General features: G+C 36.4%; 1 protein-coding gene across 2 annotated transcripts in view; it reads left to right on the forward strand.

Annotated features, from left to right (window-relative positions):
• Positions 1-14,506, forward strand: part of HNMT (histamine N-methyltransferase) — a 53,046-nt gene extending 38,540 nt beyond the window's left edge. The window contains exons 6-8 of one of the 2 annotated variants that reach the window (XM_027591476.1): positions 3,808-3,874; positions 13,134-13,202; positions 14,264-14,506. In XM_027591476.1, coding sequence (XP_027447277.1) covers positions 3,808-3,874; positions 13,134-13,202; positions 14,264-14,426 — 299 coding nt within the window. In that variant the 3' untranslated portion in view covers positions 14,427-14,506. Of the gene's footprint in view, positions 1-3,807; positions 4,200-13,133; positions 13,203-14,263 lie in introns of those variants that run through there. The other variant, XM_027591475.1, reaches the window with a different exon arrangement.
• Positions 14,507-16,447: the final 1,941 nt, after the last annotated feature.

The following is a 16,447-nucleotide window of genomic DNA, read 5'->3' on the forward strand; positions in this document are numbered from 1 at the left end:
TCAGCTTTTCTTGAGCTTCTACAGTCAGTCACTGCTAGGCTCTGTAGGATGCAGATGACTACTACTTTTCCTCTGCTTTTGAACGGCTGCTATGTAGTAGAGGATTGAGGTGTGTGAACACTTGGAGCAGGGTGCTAAGTTTCTTATCAGAGGCATACAAGGAATTTAAAGAGAGCTCCTTGAGAGCAGGCATCCTGCTTCTCATCTCTTTGGAACCTAAAACACACCCAATAGACATTTGAATTGAACTGAATAAATTATTTTATAATCATTTATTATTTCTGCCTTATAATATTCTAAACTACTAGTTCTGAATGTGTCTAAAAAAAAGAGCATGTTTTGGCTAAAACTACATGATGGACTTGGAATCAGAGAACATAGAAAGTTCTGGAGATTTGAAGATAGGTTTAATAAACAGGAGTAAAAGACTCAATAAAGAAGATACACGTGCACACAGACACGCACACACACTAAAGTGCATGCTGGAATAGGCAGAGAAAAGCGATGAAGAGTGGGCAAATAAAACTCATTAGGAAAAGACATAGAAATTGAAATCAGAATTAAATGACAGCATTTACTGTTAGAATACATGTTGCTTGAGGGAAGAGAGGCTTTTCTCTGTATTTGGAAGTATCAGTTACAGAACTAGCCCAGCTCAGTAAATATTCATTTAATTATAACAAGCAGAAGTTCCTGATTATATAAAGATAAAAGATTTGATTTGGGGATGAAAAGGAAGAGAGATAAGGACAAATGAGGTGGATTTTTAAAATGAGTGTCTCACACTAAAATGATATCAATCGTAGCATGTTTTTCTGCAAATGTAGTAGCCAGGCATTAGTTTTGAGAGTTGCTAGTTAAAATGCAACTTTTCTGGTTAAGGGGGTTTAGCCAGAAGGAGACACTAGTTTTTTGTTCTCCCCTCTCCTTACCTGACTGAGGAAGGAGGCAAACATGGTGTGTTATTTTTAATAGAATGAGAAAAAAGAATCTGGTTTATATCATGTTGGAAACAAAAATAACACCATATGTTGTGCCCACTGACAGCCATTATGATAATGCATCAGTTAGAAAGTGTATAATTGCTCAGCTCAGAAATGGCACCAAGTCACACAACACTGACACCAGTAAATTTTCTGCAATCAGTATTCGGTTATTTTTTTTCTCTGTCAGCTTAAAAATAAAAATAATAATGATAATAGAGCTTCCTTTCAACTCATTGAAATATTTATTTTCTTGTAAAGTCTTATTTGTAGGCATATTCTTATTTGGGCAGATAATCATTATCTTTGTAATGAAAGATTTTTTAATACATACTCATGACCCTATTATTTTTCATTGGACTGAGGTTTTGTTTTTTCTGCTTCATTCCAATTTTACCTTCTAGAGCATACCCTGAAGTTATCACTCCCTCTGAAATATTGGTAGAATGTCAATTATCTAAGCTATTTAAATTTTACCCTTTTCTGCCTTGGATAGTCTGTTTTGTTGAGTTCAATCAGGAGACTTTAGCCCAATCCATGGATGATGGCCAGGGGTCTTTGGGCATCCAATAATCATATGCATAACTGTATAGGTATTTATTGTTTGTGTACTTTGCTGGAGAGTCAGTTACTTCATTAGACCATAAAAGAGGTTTGGGAACCAAAAAAATGTCAAGCCTTTGAAATCTTCACTATTAATCCTGGAATATAGGTTCCCTCTTACATTGCTTTGCCAAGTCCAACTTAATTTCCCAATACTTGAACAATGTTTATTTACTACGTGTGCCAGTCATGGTTCTTAGTTCCTTTACTTTCTCTTGCCCTAATTCTATGCAAAAACTCTATTGTTATCCCTGTTTTGCAGGTGATAAACCTGAGGAAAAGTTTCATAGAGCTAGTCAGAGGAAAAGTCAGGCTTCCTACTTAAGCAGTTGGCTTTAGAGACCCTCTTACTTACTACACTGTATCAACTGTGTATGTAACATCCCATTATTATATGCATGTATTAGAGGGTCCACAAACAGATGCTCATTTCTGTTGATGTAGTAGTAGTATAGATTTCTAAACAGCAAGTTTGCTTTTTCACAGTCTCAAGATTACAACCAGTGAAAATATATTATCAAACTAATTCCATATAATGTTCATTTATAAGTATTTATTATCCATCTGCCATGTGCTTAGCATTGTATAACAATTCACTTAAATTATCTCATTTAATACTTGCAGTTGCATTTGAGGTAAGTATGGTTATCCCCACTTTATAGATCAGAAAACTGAGGTTCTCAGAGACTAAATAACAAATCTCATCTCTTCATGAAGTGTCAGAAGTACATTCCAACCTGTGTCTCTCTCCCTCAGAGGCTGCTTCTCTTAGCTTCTACACTGGGCTGGGTTTTCAATTAAACACAGTAGACATTGCTAAAACATCTTCTAAAGCTGGGAACAAAATTTGTAAGAATCAGCCTATTTATTGGCAGTGCAAGGCAGCATTTTATAAGTGGAGACATGAGCGGCTACCCCATTTTTTGTTTGAGAAAATTATCATTGTATTTATTCTGCTCTTTCTCTCTGTTTCAGTTCTTACTCTTAGATCCTCTCCTCTGAACTCAAGACTCACATAAACCACTGCCTTCTTCCTATCACTGCTGGAATGTCCAAGAGGTATCAATAGATATCTCATATTTACATTTCCAAAACTTGACACCTGATGATACATTTAAAACTGCTCCTATCTCATTCTTCCCATTTCCAATAATGGCAATTCTCTCTTTTCAGGTACTTGGGGCAAAATCATCGGGGCCACTGACTCTGTTTTCACTCATACCCAATATCCAAATTATTGGCAAATCTCCCTGGATCTAGGAGCATAATATATAAGAAATCCAACCACTTCTCATCACCTCCAAAAGCTAGCTGCTCCAATTTGCCATCATCTGTCACCCAGATTATTTCCATAACCTCCTTACTGTTCTCCCTGTTTCTGCCCTTATGGCCCTATGGTCTATTCTCATCTGTGTGACTAAGTAACCTTATTAAAATGTAAATCAGGTTAAGTCAATCTAATGTTGTGTTGTCCAGTATAAAAGCCACATTTGGCTATTGAAATTGATATGTAAATGAATTGCAATGAAGTAAAGCTTAAAATTCATTTTCTTGGTCATACTAGCCACAGTTCAAATGTTCCTTAGCCACAGATGGTTAGTGGCTACCATATTGGACAATGCAGATATAGAATATGTTCATCGATCCAGAAAGTTATTTCAGACAACTCTACAATGGCTTCCCATCTCATCCCACGTGATATGGCACCCTATCTACTTCCCCACCACTCATCCATCCTTATCTTCTTCTATTCTCCCTTTTGCTCACTGAATTCCAACCTCACTGGTTTCCTGGCTAGTTCTTAACATGACAAGCATGGTCCTGCATCAGAGCCTTTGTAGTTGCTCTTTTCTGTACCTAAGGTATTCTTCCCTCTGATACCTACATGGCTTGTTCTCATATCTCTGCTCAAATGTCACATTATTACAGAGACTTTCTGTGACCACTCTATATAAACAGCAACCCATCTAACTCTTTAACCCTCCTTATTCCTTGTTCTGATTTGTTTTTCATTAGCACTTAGCACCATCTGATATGTGATTTATTTACTTGTGTATTTAACTTTCTTTCCCCCTGCTGTGCACCTCTTAAATTAAGTTACTCAAAGGCAAGAATATTTCTTTATTGGCTGCTTTATTCTAAGCATGTAGTATACTTCCCGGCAGAGAAGAGAATTGAGAAGAAGAATAAGTAAAAGCATGAACTTTGTTTTATCACACAGGAATCAGTGGCTGGGACAAGCTGTGGAAAAAGTATGGATCCCGCTTACCTCAGGATGACCTCTGTCAGTATGTCACATCATCTGACCTCACTCAGATTCTGGATAAATTGGGGATTAAGTATGAGTGTTATGACCTTCTGTCCACCATGGACATATCTGATTGTTTTGTTGATGGCAATGAAAATGGAGAACTGCTTTGTGATTTTTTGACAGAAACCTGCAACTTTAATACAACAGCACCACCTGATCTCAAAGCAGAAATTATGAAAGATCTGCAAGAGTCTGAATTCAGTGTAAAGAAAGAGGGAAAGGTTCTTTTTAATAATAGTCTGAGTTTCATAGTGGTTGAGGCATAAATATCAACATGAAAGTATATTAAAAATTATATTTTGAATAATGTTGATCATTTATTTCTGTATTAAAATTATAAACACATCTCAATATAAATAGATTATTGTCTCATATATAAAATTTAGAAAATTCCAAGACATTCTTAGATTTCCATGCGAATCATATAGGATACTGTTAGTCTTATCCCATTCCTTCCCCACATCAAGAGGCCACATTCCGAATAAATACCACATAAGCTAGAAAAATGAGACAACTAAGTTTCACTGGCTTATTGACAGTAAAATCCTTTCCATTTGTTGGTTGTACTGGGATTTCCCAAAATATTCATAAAACATGTGCTATGGATTCTTTAAATACTACAAAAGTATATACTTATTGATATATATGAAAAAGTATGTTTATTGATCTTTTCCCTTTTGTGAAGAATTATTTGTGCACATTCTTCTGGTAGTTTCTATCTTGTTTTTATTGATTACTAAAAATAAGCACCTTAGGATACTACAAAATTATTTGTTATGTGTTCCATTTGCTTCTACTTTGTTTACTCTTTTCTCTTTATTGTTTATCTTTTATCTTTGATTTTATAGTATTTTGTTTGTTTTTTAATATAGTGAAGTTTTTTTCTATTCATTTTCTATTCAGTCAAATTTTAAGGTTTTTTTTTTCTTTCTTAATTTCTGGGCTTCTGACACATTTTTAAAGGCCTTCTTAAAACAAGGTTTTAGAATATTTACATATTTTATTATAAAAAATATAGTTTCACTTTAAAAAATAAATCTTTGATATGTTTGAAATTTACATAAGTGTAGGAGTCTGGGAAGATGGCAGAGTAGAAGGACCCTCAACTCACCTAGTCCCATGGTAATGCTCAAATCAGCATAAATAACAGAAAACCACCGAAAGACAGGCAGAAGAAACTCACAACTAAAGGTAAAGAAGAGACCACATGGAAGAGGATAGGAAAGATGAAGATGAGGTGGTGAGCTAAAAGGGTCCTGGCTGTCTGCAGTTGGGAGGAGCCAGGGGCACGGAGAAGGGTCAGAAATAGAGGGTCACACCAGTGAGCCTGCATGGGGAAGAATTCCCATAACATTTGGCTCTGAAAGCAAGAGGGGCTGAATTTCATGAGTTCTTACAACGAGCATGACTTAAAGACTGGAATTTTAAAAATTAGTAGGCTCTGCTCTGGGAGAGCCCAGTGTGTTACAGGAAACTGAGTCCCTGTCCTTAAAGAGATAGCACAACAAATAGCCCATGGAGATACAGCATAGAAGCAGCAGTTTGAAAAATGCCTAGGGCACATCGGAGGGAGAATTATTTACTAATCTCAGAACATGTCCCAGAGAAACATATTTCCCTGAGAGACTCCTCCAGAAACAAAGGAGCTGCCATTTCCATCTCCCACCCGTCAGCATAAATGCTTCACCACCTTCAGAAACCAGCAGAGCCCACACTCCTTACCTAACTTGCTTACACTAAGCCCCTCACATCGGCAGATCTGTCCTTCCCAGTCACTTGACTGCACTGCAGTCTCCTCCCCTAGAAGACTGGCATAAATCTTGCCAACACCGAGTCTCCTGTGTGTTTTGTGGGGCCTTGTTCCAAACAGCAGGTCACCTCCACACACACCTTGTTAAAACTGCACTCCCTACCCATGTGGGCTTTGCAGAGCATCACTGGCCAGGCCTGGTCTTCACAGCAACTGCATATACCCTATGGAAGAGGACCAGCACCACCTTATTAAAAGTGTGTGCCCCACCCACTACTTTCAAGAGTAGGAGACATAGCTGACTTTCCCAACACACAGAAACAGACATAGAGAGTTAGACAAAATGAGGAGACAGAGGAATATGTTCCAAATGAAAGAACTGGACAAAACCACAGCAAGAGACCTACATGAAATTAATATAAGTAATATGCCTGTTAGAGAATTTAAAGTAATGATCATAAAGATAGTCACTGGACTTGGGAAATGAGTGGATGCATCAGTGAGATCCTTAACAAAGAGATAAAAAAGAACCAAGCATAGATGAAGAACACAATAAATGAAATTAAAAATACACTAGATGGAATCAATGGTAGGCTAGAGGAAAGAGAAGAAAAAATTATCAACATGGAAGACAGTAATGGAAAGCAATCAAACTGAGGAGGTAAAAGAAAACAATTATACAGAATGAGAATAGACTTAGGGAACTCAGTGATTCCATCAAGCACAGTAACATTTGCATTATAGGGATCTCTAAGAAGAGAGAGAAAAGAGGGCTGAAAATCTATTTGAGAGAATAATAGCTGAAACTTCTGAATCTGGGGAAGGAAACAAACCCAGATCTAGGAGGCACAGAGATCCCCCAACAAAATTAACCCAAGAAAGTCCACACAAAGACACATAACAATTAAAATGGCAAAAAGAAGTGATAAAGAAAAAGAAATTAAAGCAGCAAGAGAAAAGAAGAAAATTACTTACAAGGAAAACTCCATAAGGCTATCAGTGGATTTTTTAGCAGAAATTTTGCAGGCCAGAAGAGAGTGGCATATGTGCAAAGTGCTGAATGGAAAAATGTGCAGCCAAGAATATTCTATCCAGAAATGCTAGCATTCAGAATAGAAGGAGGGATAAAGAATTTCTCAGACAAAAACTAAGGGACTTCATGACCACCAAACCAGCCCTACAAGAAATGTTAAAATGGACTGCTGCAGATGACATGATTATATATGTATATAATATATAATATGATAATATATATATATCCTGAAGATCCCACCAAAAAAATTACTAGAACTGATAAATTAATTCAGTAAAGTTGCAGGATACAAAATCAATGTACAAAAATCTGTTGCATTTCTATACACTAATAATTAAGGAGCAGAAAGAGAAATTAATTCAATTTACAATTACACCAAAACCAATAAAATACCTGTACTCTGAAAACTATAAAACATTTGATGAAAGAAATTGAAGATGACACAAAGAAATGGAAAGACATTCCATGTGCATGAACTGGAAGAACAAATATTGTTAAAATGTCCATAGTACCCAAAACAATCTATACGTTTAGTGCAATCCCTATCAAAATACCAACAGTATTTTTCAAACAATTAGAACAAACAATTCTAAAACTTGTATGGAACCAGACAAGACCCCAATAGCCAAAGAAATCTTGAAAAAGAAAAACTAAACTGGAAGCATCACAATTCTGGACTTCAGGTTATATTACAAAACACAGTGATCAAAACAGCATGGTACTGTCATAAAAACAGACACATAGATCAATGGAACAGAATAGAAAACCTAGAAATCAACCCATAAGTATATGGTCAATTAATCTTCAACAAAGGAGACAAGAATATGCAATGGGAAAGGCAGTTTGTTCAAAAAATGGTGTTGGGAAAGCTAGACAGCAACATACAAAAGAATAAACCGGACCACTTTCTTACACCATACACAAAAATAAACTCAAAATGGATTAAGAACCTAAATGTGAGACCTGAAACCATAAATATCCTAAAACAGAGCACAAGCAGTAATTTCTCTGACATCAGCTGTTGCAACATTTTTCTAGATATGTCTCCTTTGGGCAAGGAAAATCAAAGTAAAAATAAACTATTGAGACTACATTAAAATAAAAAGCTTCTGAACAACAAAACTGGAAACAACCAACAAGATTCAAAGCCATCCTACTGAATGGGAGAAGATATTTGCAAATGATGTATCTGATAAAGGGTTAGTATCCAAAATATATAAAGAAATTATACAACTCTACGCCAAAAAAAAGCAATTAAAAAATAAGAAGATATGAACAGATATTTCTCCAAAGAAGACATACAGATGGCCAACAGACACATGAAAAGATGCTCAACATACTTCATCATGAGGGAAATGCAAATCAAAACTACAAAGAGATATTCCTCACACCTGTCAGAATGGCTAAAAGAAACAACAAGTTTTGGCAAGGATGCAGAGAAAAAGGAACCACAGTACACTCTTGGTGGGAGTGCAAACTGGTGTACCCACTGTGGAAGACAGTATGGCGTTTCCTCAAAAAGTTTAAAACAGAACTACCCTACAATATAGTAATTGTACTACAGGGTATTTATCCTCAAAATACAAAAACACTAATTCAAAGAGATACATGCATCCCTGTTTATTGCAGCATTATTTACAATAGTCAAGATATGGAAGCATCCCAAGTGTCCATCGATTGATGAATGGATAAAGAAGAGGTGATTTTATATATACATGTGTGTGTGTGTGTGTATATGTATGTGTGTGTAAATATATATGTAATGGAATATTATTTAGCCATAAAAAAGAATGAAATCTTACCACTTGCAACAACATGGATGGAGCTAGAGTATAACGCTAAGTGAAATAAGTCAGAGAAAGACAAATACCATATGATTTCACTCACATGTGGAATTTAAAAAACAAAGCAAAGGAACAAAGAAAAAAGAGAGAAAGAAAAACCAAGGAAACAGACTCTTAACTATAGAGAACAAATTGATGGTTACCAGAGGGTGGGGGGATGGGTGAAATAGGTGATGGGGATTAAGAGTACACTTATTATTATGAGAACTGAGTAATGTATAGAATTACTGAATCACTATACTGTACACCTGAACCTAATATAACACTGTATGTTAACTATATTGGAATTAAAATTTAAAAACTTAATAAAAAAAGAAATTTACATAAGTGGAAGGAGTTAAAATGAGAACAAAATGTTTACCCTCACAAAGATAGGTGGCTATATCAATACAATTTACTGGGGGATTTCCACTGACTTAAAATGCACTTTGTATCATTTACCAAATTTCCAGAAAACCCTGAATCTATTTCAACACCTTAACGTCTCTTATGTTCCTCTGTCTAAGATCTCCTTTAAGACTAAGAGTCATCCTTGGACAGGATTTCAGAGGATTTTAAAAAACTTATTGAATGTGCTTTATTTTATCTTTAATGGCAAACATCTACATTTTTTTTAAAGATTTTATTTATTTATTCATTTGAGATAGTGAGAATGAGAGAGAGAGAGCACATGAGAGGGGGGAGGGTCAGAGGGAGAAGCAGACTCCCCGCCAAGCAGGGAGCCCGATGCGAGACTTGATCCCAGGACTCCAGGATCATGACCTGAGCTGAAGGCAGTCGCCCAACCAACTGAGCCACCCAGGCACCCCTAAGCATCTATCATTCTTATAAAAACAGTACTTCTCTTTAAATAAGTAAATAATCCAATAATTTATAATTAATAAATGAAGCTATATTTAAAGTAAGTGAATAATTACTACTTTCTGTTACATACAGAATAAAAGTTAGGTTTTACTGAAGAGCTCATGAACCCTTATTCTCCCAGTTATGAAGCCTTCAACATAGTGTGGTATTCACTTTTTCATCTTATAGAACTACCACTTAATGTTGCAGGAAATACCTATAGAGTTAATACCCCCCCCAATCTCCTAGCTGAAGTCCAGGAAGTATACTGGAGTGCACAACCTATTTTTGCTAACAAAAGACCAAGCTTTGTTGTTCATTATAAGTAAAACTGGCTTGCATTGCCCTCTTTTCTTAGACAACTTCATCAATGTTTTCTGAATTATCCATGATAACAAATGAAATGACAGTTATCCAATCAGATTCCTGAATATGAACCCTGAACCATTAATCATACTGATATGTACTACTGACAAAGGACATCTGTGAGGCAGGCATAATTGATGGATATGGGCCATGACGACCTTGAACAACTTCCCCAAAAGGATAGAAATCAAGACTCTATAGAGCGAATTATGGCCTTCTCTGAAAAGCACACGTGCAAAACAAAGAATAGAATTAACATGCTACTTACAGATAGAAAAGAATAGCACTCCATAGATGGATATTTATAAAAATGGCCTTTCTTATAAACATCCCTTACTAAAAAGAATCCCTTACTAAAAACATCCTATAAATATCCCTTACTAAAAAAAAAAAAAAAAAAGAAAGAAAGAAAGAAAAAGAAAAGAAAAGAAAAAAAGATAAATTCTCTGTTTCAATTTGTTAATGTGATGGGAACACTTGAGCCTTTATATATATATATATATATATTTAAAAAAATCCCCATTCGTACCTACCAGGCAGTGGTGGAAAGTTATATAGGTACAAGGAATGAAACTGCTGACTTTTCAAGTTCACACTTTTGGTTCAGAAAAAAGCCTGTAACATGAATTTGGAATGTTGTTTTATACAAAATTATACATTTCCCAGTGTTTAAGAGGGTGCCATGAATATGGATCCTAAGTAATGGGTGTTTAGTGAATTCTTTCTTTCTCAAGCATTCACCTTATATCTATGTGTTTATATTTTTTTTTTACCTGTGTCTTTATATTTTTCTGTAAGCATAGCTCAAGAACCCAATAAAATTGATGATTGCCCTTAGTGTTTGTATAAACCTTAACTTATTTAAAGTATTTCTGACACTTTTTTGATTTTGTTGTTAGAGAGTATTTCCAAAATCCAGAGAAGACATTAAATAGAACACAGTATTACAGGGCCCTGATATTTGCTCATTATAAAAATTGGCAATTTTCTTAATCAAAAATTCTGCCAAACTGGGCAAAAAAAAGTAATGATTTCTGGTATATCTCCATAAAAACAGATTCAAAGGTCACAAAGAATACTAGATAATAAGTCTGTGAAACTGCACATACTTAAATGTATATTTAATGTATTTTAAATTTTTGCTTAATAAGAATAGCTTACTCAGAATGTTTTGTCATTTTATTTTTTTTTTTTTTTTTTTTTAGATTTTATTTATTTATTCATGAGAGACAGGGAGAGAGAGAGAGAAGCAGAGGGAGAAACAGACTCCCCACTGAGCAGGGAGCCCGATGCGGGACTCGATCCCAGGACCCCGGGATCATGACCGGAGCCGAAGGCAGACGCTTAACCATCTGAGCCACCCAGGCGCCCTGTTTTGTCATTTTAAAGGCATATTTAGATGTGTTTACCCCATCAGAATGTTATTTCTAAGGAAATAAGGACTTCTTGCTAAACCCAACAGGGAAATGAATGTATAACATAAAGCTTTGTTAGATGAAGAAGCAAAACCAGACCTCTGGGTTTAAACCCCAGTTCTGTTAGTTATTCACTAAGAGACCTCGGGTAACTGATTTTTCTCTCAATTCTCACATTTCTTCACCTTCAAAATGAATATAATCATCCTTTCTACCTCAGAGGATGGTCATAAGGATTCCAGGAGTTAAGCTACATAAATACACTCATAAAATGGCAGACTCAGGGTATTTCAAAAATATTAGCAATGATTATTATTAATTGCTCATAAAATTTAATATAAAATGCAGAGCAGACAAAAAATTAAAATTAAAGAAAATTATGACTGAGTCCAGAGAGCTAGTACCTAGAGAAGTCAATTTAATAATTCATAACCTTGACATTTCTAGCCAAAGGTTGATGGGATCTCTGTGTCTACTGGAGCCTAGCTGGTGCTTCATGAAGCCCAAGGTGCCATCAGGGTTGGGCCACTCTAGACCCACTTTGGGATATCTGCCCATCAGATGCTATAAGTGCCTGTGCTCTGTACTGTCTGAAATGGCCCCATCTCAACCCTGTCTGAATAGACCAATGGGTGGGCAGCTAACAGAAGGAGGCAACTCACTGGTTGGCCAGAAATTGGAGTGGTTTCTCTTGAAAAATATGAAATGGGTCCTTTTAATTCTTTTCTTAAAAATTTTGAAATTATAGGGGTACCTGCATGGCTCAGTGGGTTAAGCACCTGCTTCCAGCTCAGGCAGATCATGAGCTCAGGGCCCTGATATGGAACCTGGGTTGGGCTCCCTGCTCAGTGGGAAGCCTGCTTTTCACTCTCCCTCTGCCCCTCTGCCCCTCCCCCCTGCTCATGCTCTCTCTTTTGCTCTATCTCAAATAAATAAATAAAATCTTTACAAAATTTTTTAAATTATGAATCAGGGGAGATTTGGCATTTGTACTGTCACTCATTCATGAAATATACATTCAACCAATATTTATTGTGTGAGGCATTGTTCTAAACAAGAGCAGTACTGCAGTAAGAAAACTTAAGTTCCCAATGCCACTGGCCTGATTTCTAGTGGAAGGGCAGACAGAAAAATAGATATATGTCAGATAACTATAGGTACTATTAAGAAAATAAAAGTAGATAAGGAGAAAAGAGTACCAGAGGGTAAAATATTAGTTAGAATGGTCAGGGAAGTCATCTTTAAAGGGGTGGGGTCTGAACAGAGGTTTAAATGAAGTGCAAGGGAAGGCATGCAAAGAGCTGGTGGAAGAGCTTTTCAGAAAGAAGGACAGGCAAGTACAGAGGCCCTGTTGTGGGAATGAGCTCAACATATTTGAAGGACCTTCAGGAAGCTAGATGGCTTTCTGTAGTAGCTGAGATGAAAGGTCTTAAGATAGAGTCAATCCAGAGTAGCCATTGTGGGCCATATGGGGGAGGCCCTCATTAGGATGTTAGTTAGAAAGACAGGAATGGAGCACACACCGGAATGAGAGATGCCAGGAATGTAAAACTACATGGCATTTGAATGAGACATGAGCTTTGGCTGTCTCAGGTAATGCTCCTTGCCATTTCCAATCCCTGTCTATGTCTGTCTTGGAAACAAATACCCTTTTCCTCACAGTATCCTCATGGGTATCTACTTGCCACCCAGATGTCCTAGATAGAAGAGCATATAACATCTCATTTGATTATTACTTAATTTGAAAGACTGATAATTATTATCCCATTTTGAAGGTGAAGAGGCTGAGGTACTAATAAGTTAAATGATTTAGCCCAGTTCTCAAAACAAGTTTGTAACAGGGTGTAAGCTAGACCCTATACCTTCTGACTTCACACTATGCGTCTGTACAGTGGGCAAATTAAGTTAATATGCTCTTTCATCTTAGATGTAGCTTGTCTTAAAAGATAAGACTTCATAGAACTAAATTCCTTTTGCTCTCAAAGGTCCGTCTGCAAACAGAAGGGGAACGATCTTATTACAGAAGGGAAGAAGAAGCATCAGATGGCCAAAGGGTAATATTTAAAAAAAAAATGGTAAAATAATACTCTTTCTAAACACTATGCTTCACTAGTAAGTTTGCTTTAGCCAAGTCCCAAATACATGGGTTCTCCCAACCACTGCCTTGACTTTTGCCTTTATTTTTCTACCTCTATTCTTACCAGGTCCCAGGCATTACTAATTTCATGTTTAAATTATCTGTCATTCATATCCTAGCTCCCCTATGATTCATACACTGTGCAATACACATCCATAAAATGCAATCAACTAATGCAGGGTAGTTAAAGCTATGGGTTGTGTAATCCATTTCTCAATGTGATATACGCTGTGAAAAGGCAACTGCAGTAAAGGGGTGGGAGTTGATTTAAGAGGCTCCCTGGGCAACAACAGTCACAATTTCCAAATGTGCCAAAAATTCATTAGGGCTCCATGTCAGATTGCCATAATCTCTGTAGCAATGGATTAATAAATAGGGTGATGCGTTGTTCTGGAGGCTGCAATGACACATTGTGGATATTCTGTATAAGCAGTGTCTTCCCATGAAAATATTCTTCTCTTGAAGAATTATCTGTTTCCTGATTTGTCTTAATGATACTTGAAGGACTTTGCAAACAAACTGCCTAGGGTAGAAAATGTTGAAATAAATCATAGAGGCCATCAACTACAGTCCAAGCTTGGTGAGTTCTCCAAAGACATTTGATACAGAAGATTTAGGAAAATGTCAGTACCCCTATTTATGTCCTACAGCTAACTAATTTCATCCTAATTTCATTTCTACACTGTGATTCCTCTCTCTGCCTGTGTTGATAGATGGATTTCGTGAATTAATTCTCTAGTTTCCAATGCAGGCAGACTGGACATAAATCCCAGGGTTTTGTAAAAGAGACAGTTCTTCCATGCTACTTATTATCAGCACAAGCACATTGCAGCCTTGGCTTATTTATCAAGATATTGCTACCATTCTGCATGCTTTCCAAGAGGTTTAATGTACTTCACAATGGCTTTTAATGGGAGGTGCTTTACAGTTTTTGTGGTTTGTTTATTACTATTTTTATTAGTTTTTTTATTTCTCCAGGTCTGATTGGGAGAATAGTTTGGACTTTTCTCATTTTTTAAAAAATACCAAGAAAGTGAGACAAGGAAATGAGCCAGAGATTACTGCTTCAGAAGAAACCTCATGGGACAGATTTGTTTGGGCAAGGTTGGCAACCCATGGGTTTCCCATCTGTGTGTCCTAGGAATGGTGGAGTAAACATTGGCTCCCTGTGTTTACTTTGGTCTGTCTAATTTATAGATTTCCAGCTTGAAAAAGGGTTGATCATGGAGAAATAAATAAAACAGAACTTAAAGAATTTTAAGGACTCCATGTTAATAATAGTTAATATTTATTGAGGAGTTACAATGTATTAGACACTGTGCTACATTATTTAATCTAATCCTCCTAACAAGCTTATGAATTAGTAACTATTTTTATCCCAATTTCACAAAGAAGAAAGCCAAGGTATAAGTTGCTTGTATCATTTCTCCCACATTCTCACAGCTCTTGGAACCAGAATTCCAACCCACACAGATGAACCCTAGGGACCATGTTCTTAACCACCACATCCTGGCTGCCCTTAATGTTGATCCTTGTTGATTCTCTGTTCCTTTCTCTTCTAACCCTCCAAGCTTCTTTATAGGTATTACCTCCTAGCTGATGAATTTTCACTCTATTTCCCAGGGAATGATCTCCCTTGGTGACTCTGATACAAAGACAGCACCTGTTCGACTTAGTCAACTTTGATCCTACAATGTACTACCCTCAAAAGGCAACTCCTATATAACTTTGGCCTGCCCTCTTGGGCAGGGGAGACAATTACAGTGAATTGATCTAGTCTTTTGGTCTTGTGTAAACATATTATCAGTTACTGAGTATCCATAACAAAAGAAACTTGGTAATGGCAAATGATAAGGTCTATGTAACTCCAGCTGTCTGGAGAAACGTAGGGAATGTGCAGAGACTATTTCCCAAAAGCAGTGCTTGCCTTCTCTGGTAACAGAATGTCTAATTTTTAATGAGGTACATGGCTCCCCAGATGAAGACTACATTTCCCATACTCCCTTTGAACTACATATAGTCATATGACTAAGTTCCAGCCAATGGGATGTGAGAAGAAGCAACACAGTGTGTGGGTTATGCTGACATAACCCACACACTTTTTCTCCTTCTGGATGACTAGAATGTGGATGTGGTAGTGTGCTATCTCAGAATGTGCAGAAAAAGCAGCAATGTCATAGGAAATTCAGAGCAAAAGGTGGAAGGAGCTGAGTCTTCATGGAGCAGAGTTAACCACAACAGGGATGTGTTTATTGCCTATCCTTAGACTGTTATACGAGAGAGAAACAACATTCTATCCTCTGTGTACAATGCTAATTTACTTGGAGTAAGATAATGCCCTAATCTAAGCAGGTTAATCTAATCCAAGTCTTTCCCATCTTTTTCAGAATCTTTTTTCTAATCTGTAAGGTAGACCAAAAAGAACATTGAGAAAATAAGAGAAAAACTTTTGAAAAATACAACATAGTTTATATTGCGTATAGGAGAGTCAATAGATATTTTTGAGGAAAAAACATTTTTCCCTAAATAGGCCCAAAATATCAAGATGAGAAGTGTACATATTTTATCAATCACTTGGATTCTAGATGTTTAATCAGCAGGATGTCAAATCTCACCTAGCAGATGAGATTGTCAGTCATGGTATTTTAGTTCTGTTTCAACAATTTACAGAGAAATGAGTATCAACGAATTCTGTAATTGTACCAATGCACTGCTTTTAAAATTTCAGTGGGCAGAAGAATCACCTGGGGGGATTGTTAGATATGCAAATTTCTTGGTCCTACTCTAGATTTGTGTGTGAGGCCCAGAAATCTGCCTTTTTATCAATCAACCAGGTGATTCTCTGGCTCACTAGAGCCTCAAAAGCTACAAGATATGGAAGCTTGTAAGGAATATTAATAATGATAGCAATAATTATACATATATTCACTGACATGTCTAGACCAGTATTTCTCTAAACAATACAAATAAAAATAATATTTAAAATGAATTATGCACTCACTATTTGTCAGGCACTATGCAAATTTTTTGACATTATTTCATTAAATTTTCAAAATAAAAAGGCATTTTTTACTAATCTAATTTTTCAGATGAAAACTCTGAGGTTTCATAGGTTTAGATGGACTTGCACACAGTCTAAACTAAGAAGTGGCAGAACTGGGT

Source organism: Zalophus californianus, chromosome 3 (assembly GCF_009762305.2).
Source record: "Zalophus californianus isolate mZalCal1 chromosome 3, mZalCal1.pri.v2, whole genome shotgun sequence".
Taxonomy (NCBI): Eukaryota; Metazoa; Chordata; class Mammalia; order Carnivora; family Otariidae; genus Zalophus; species Zalophus californianus.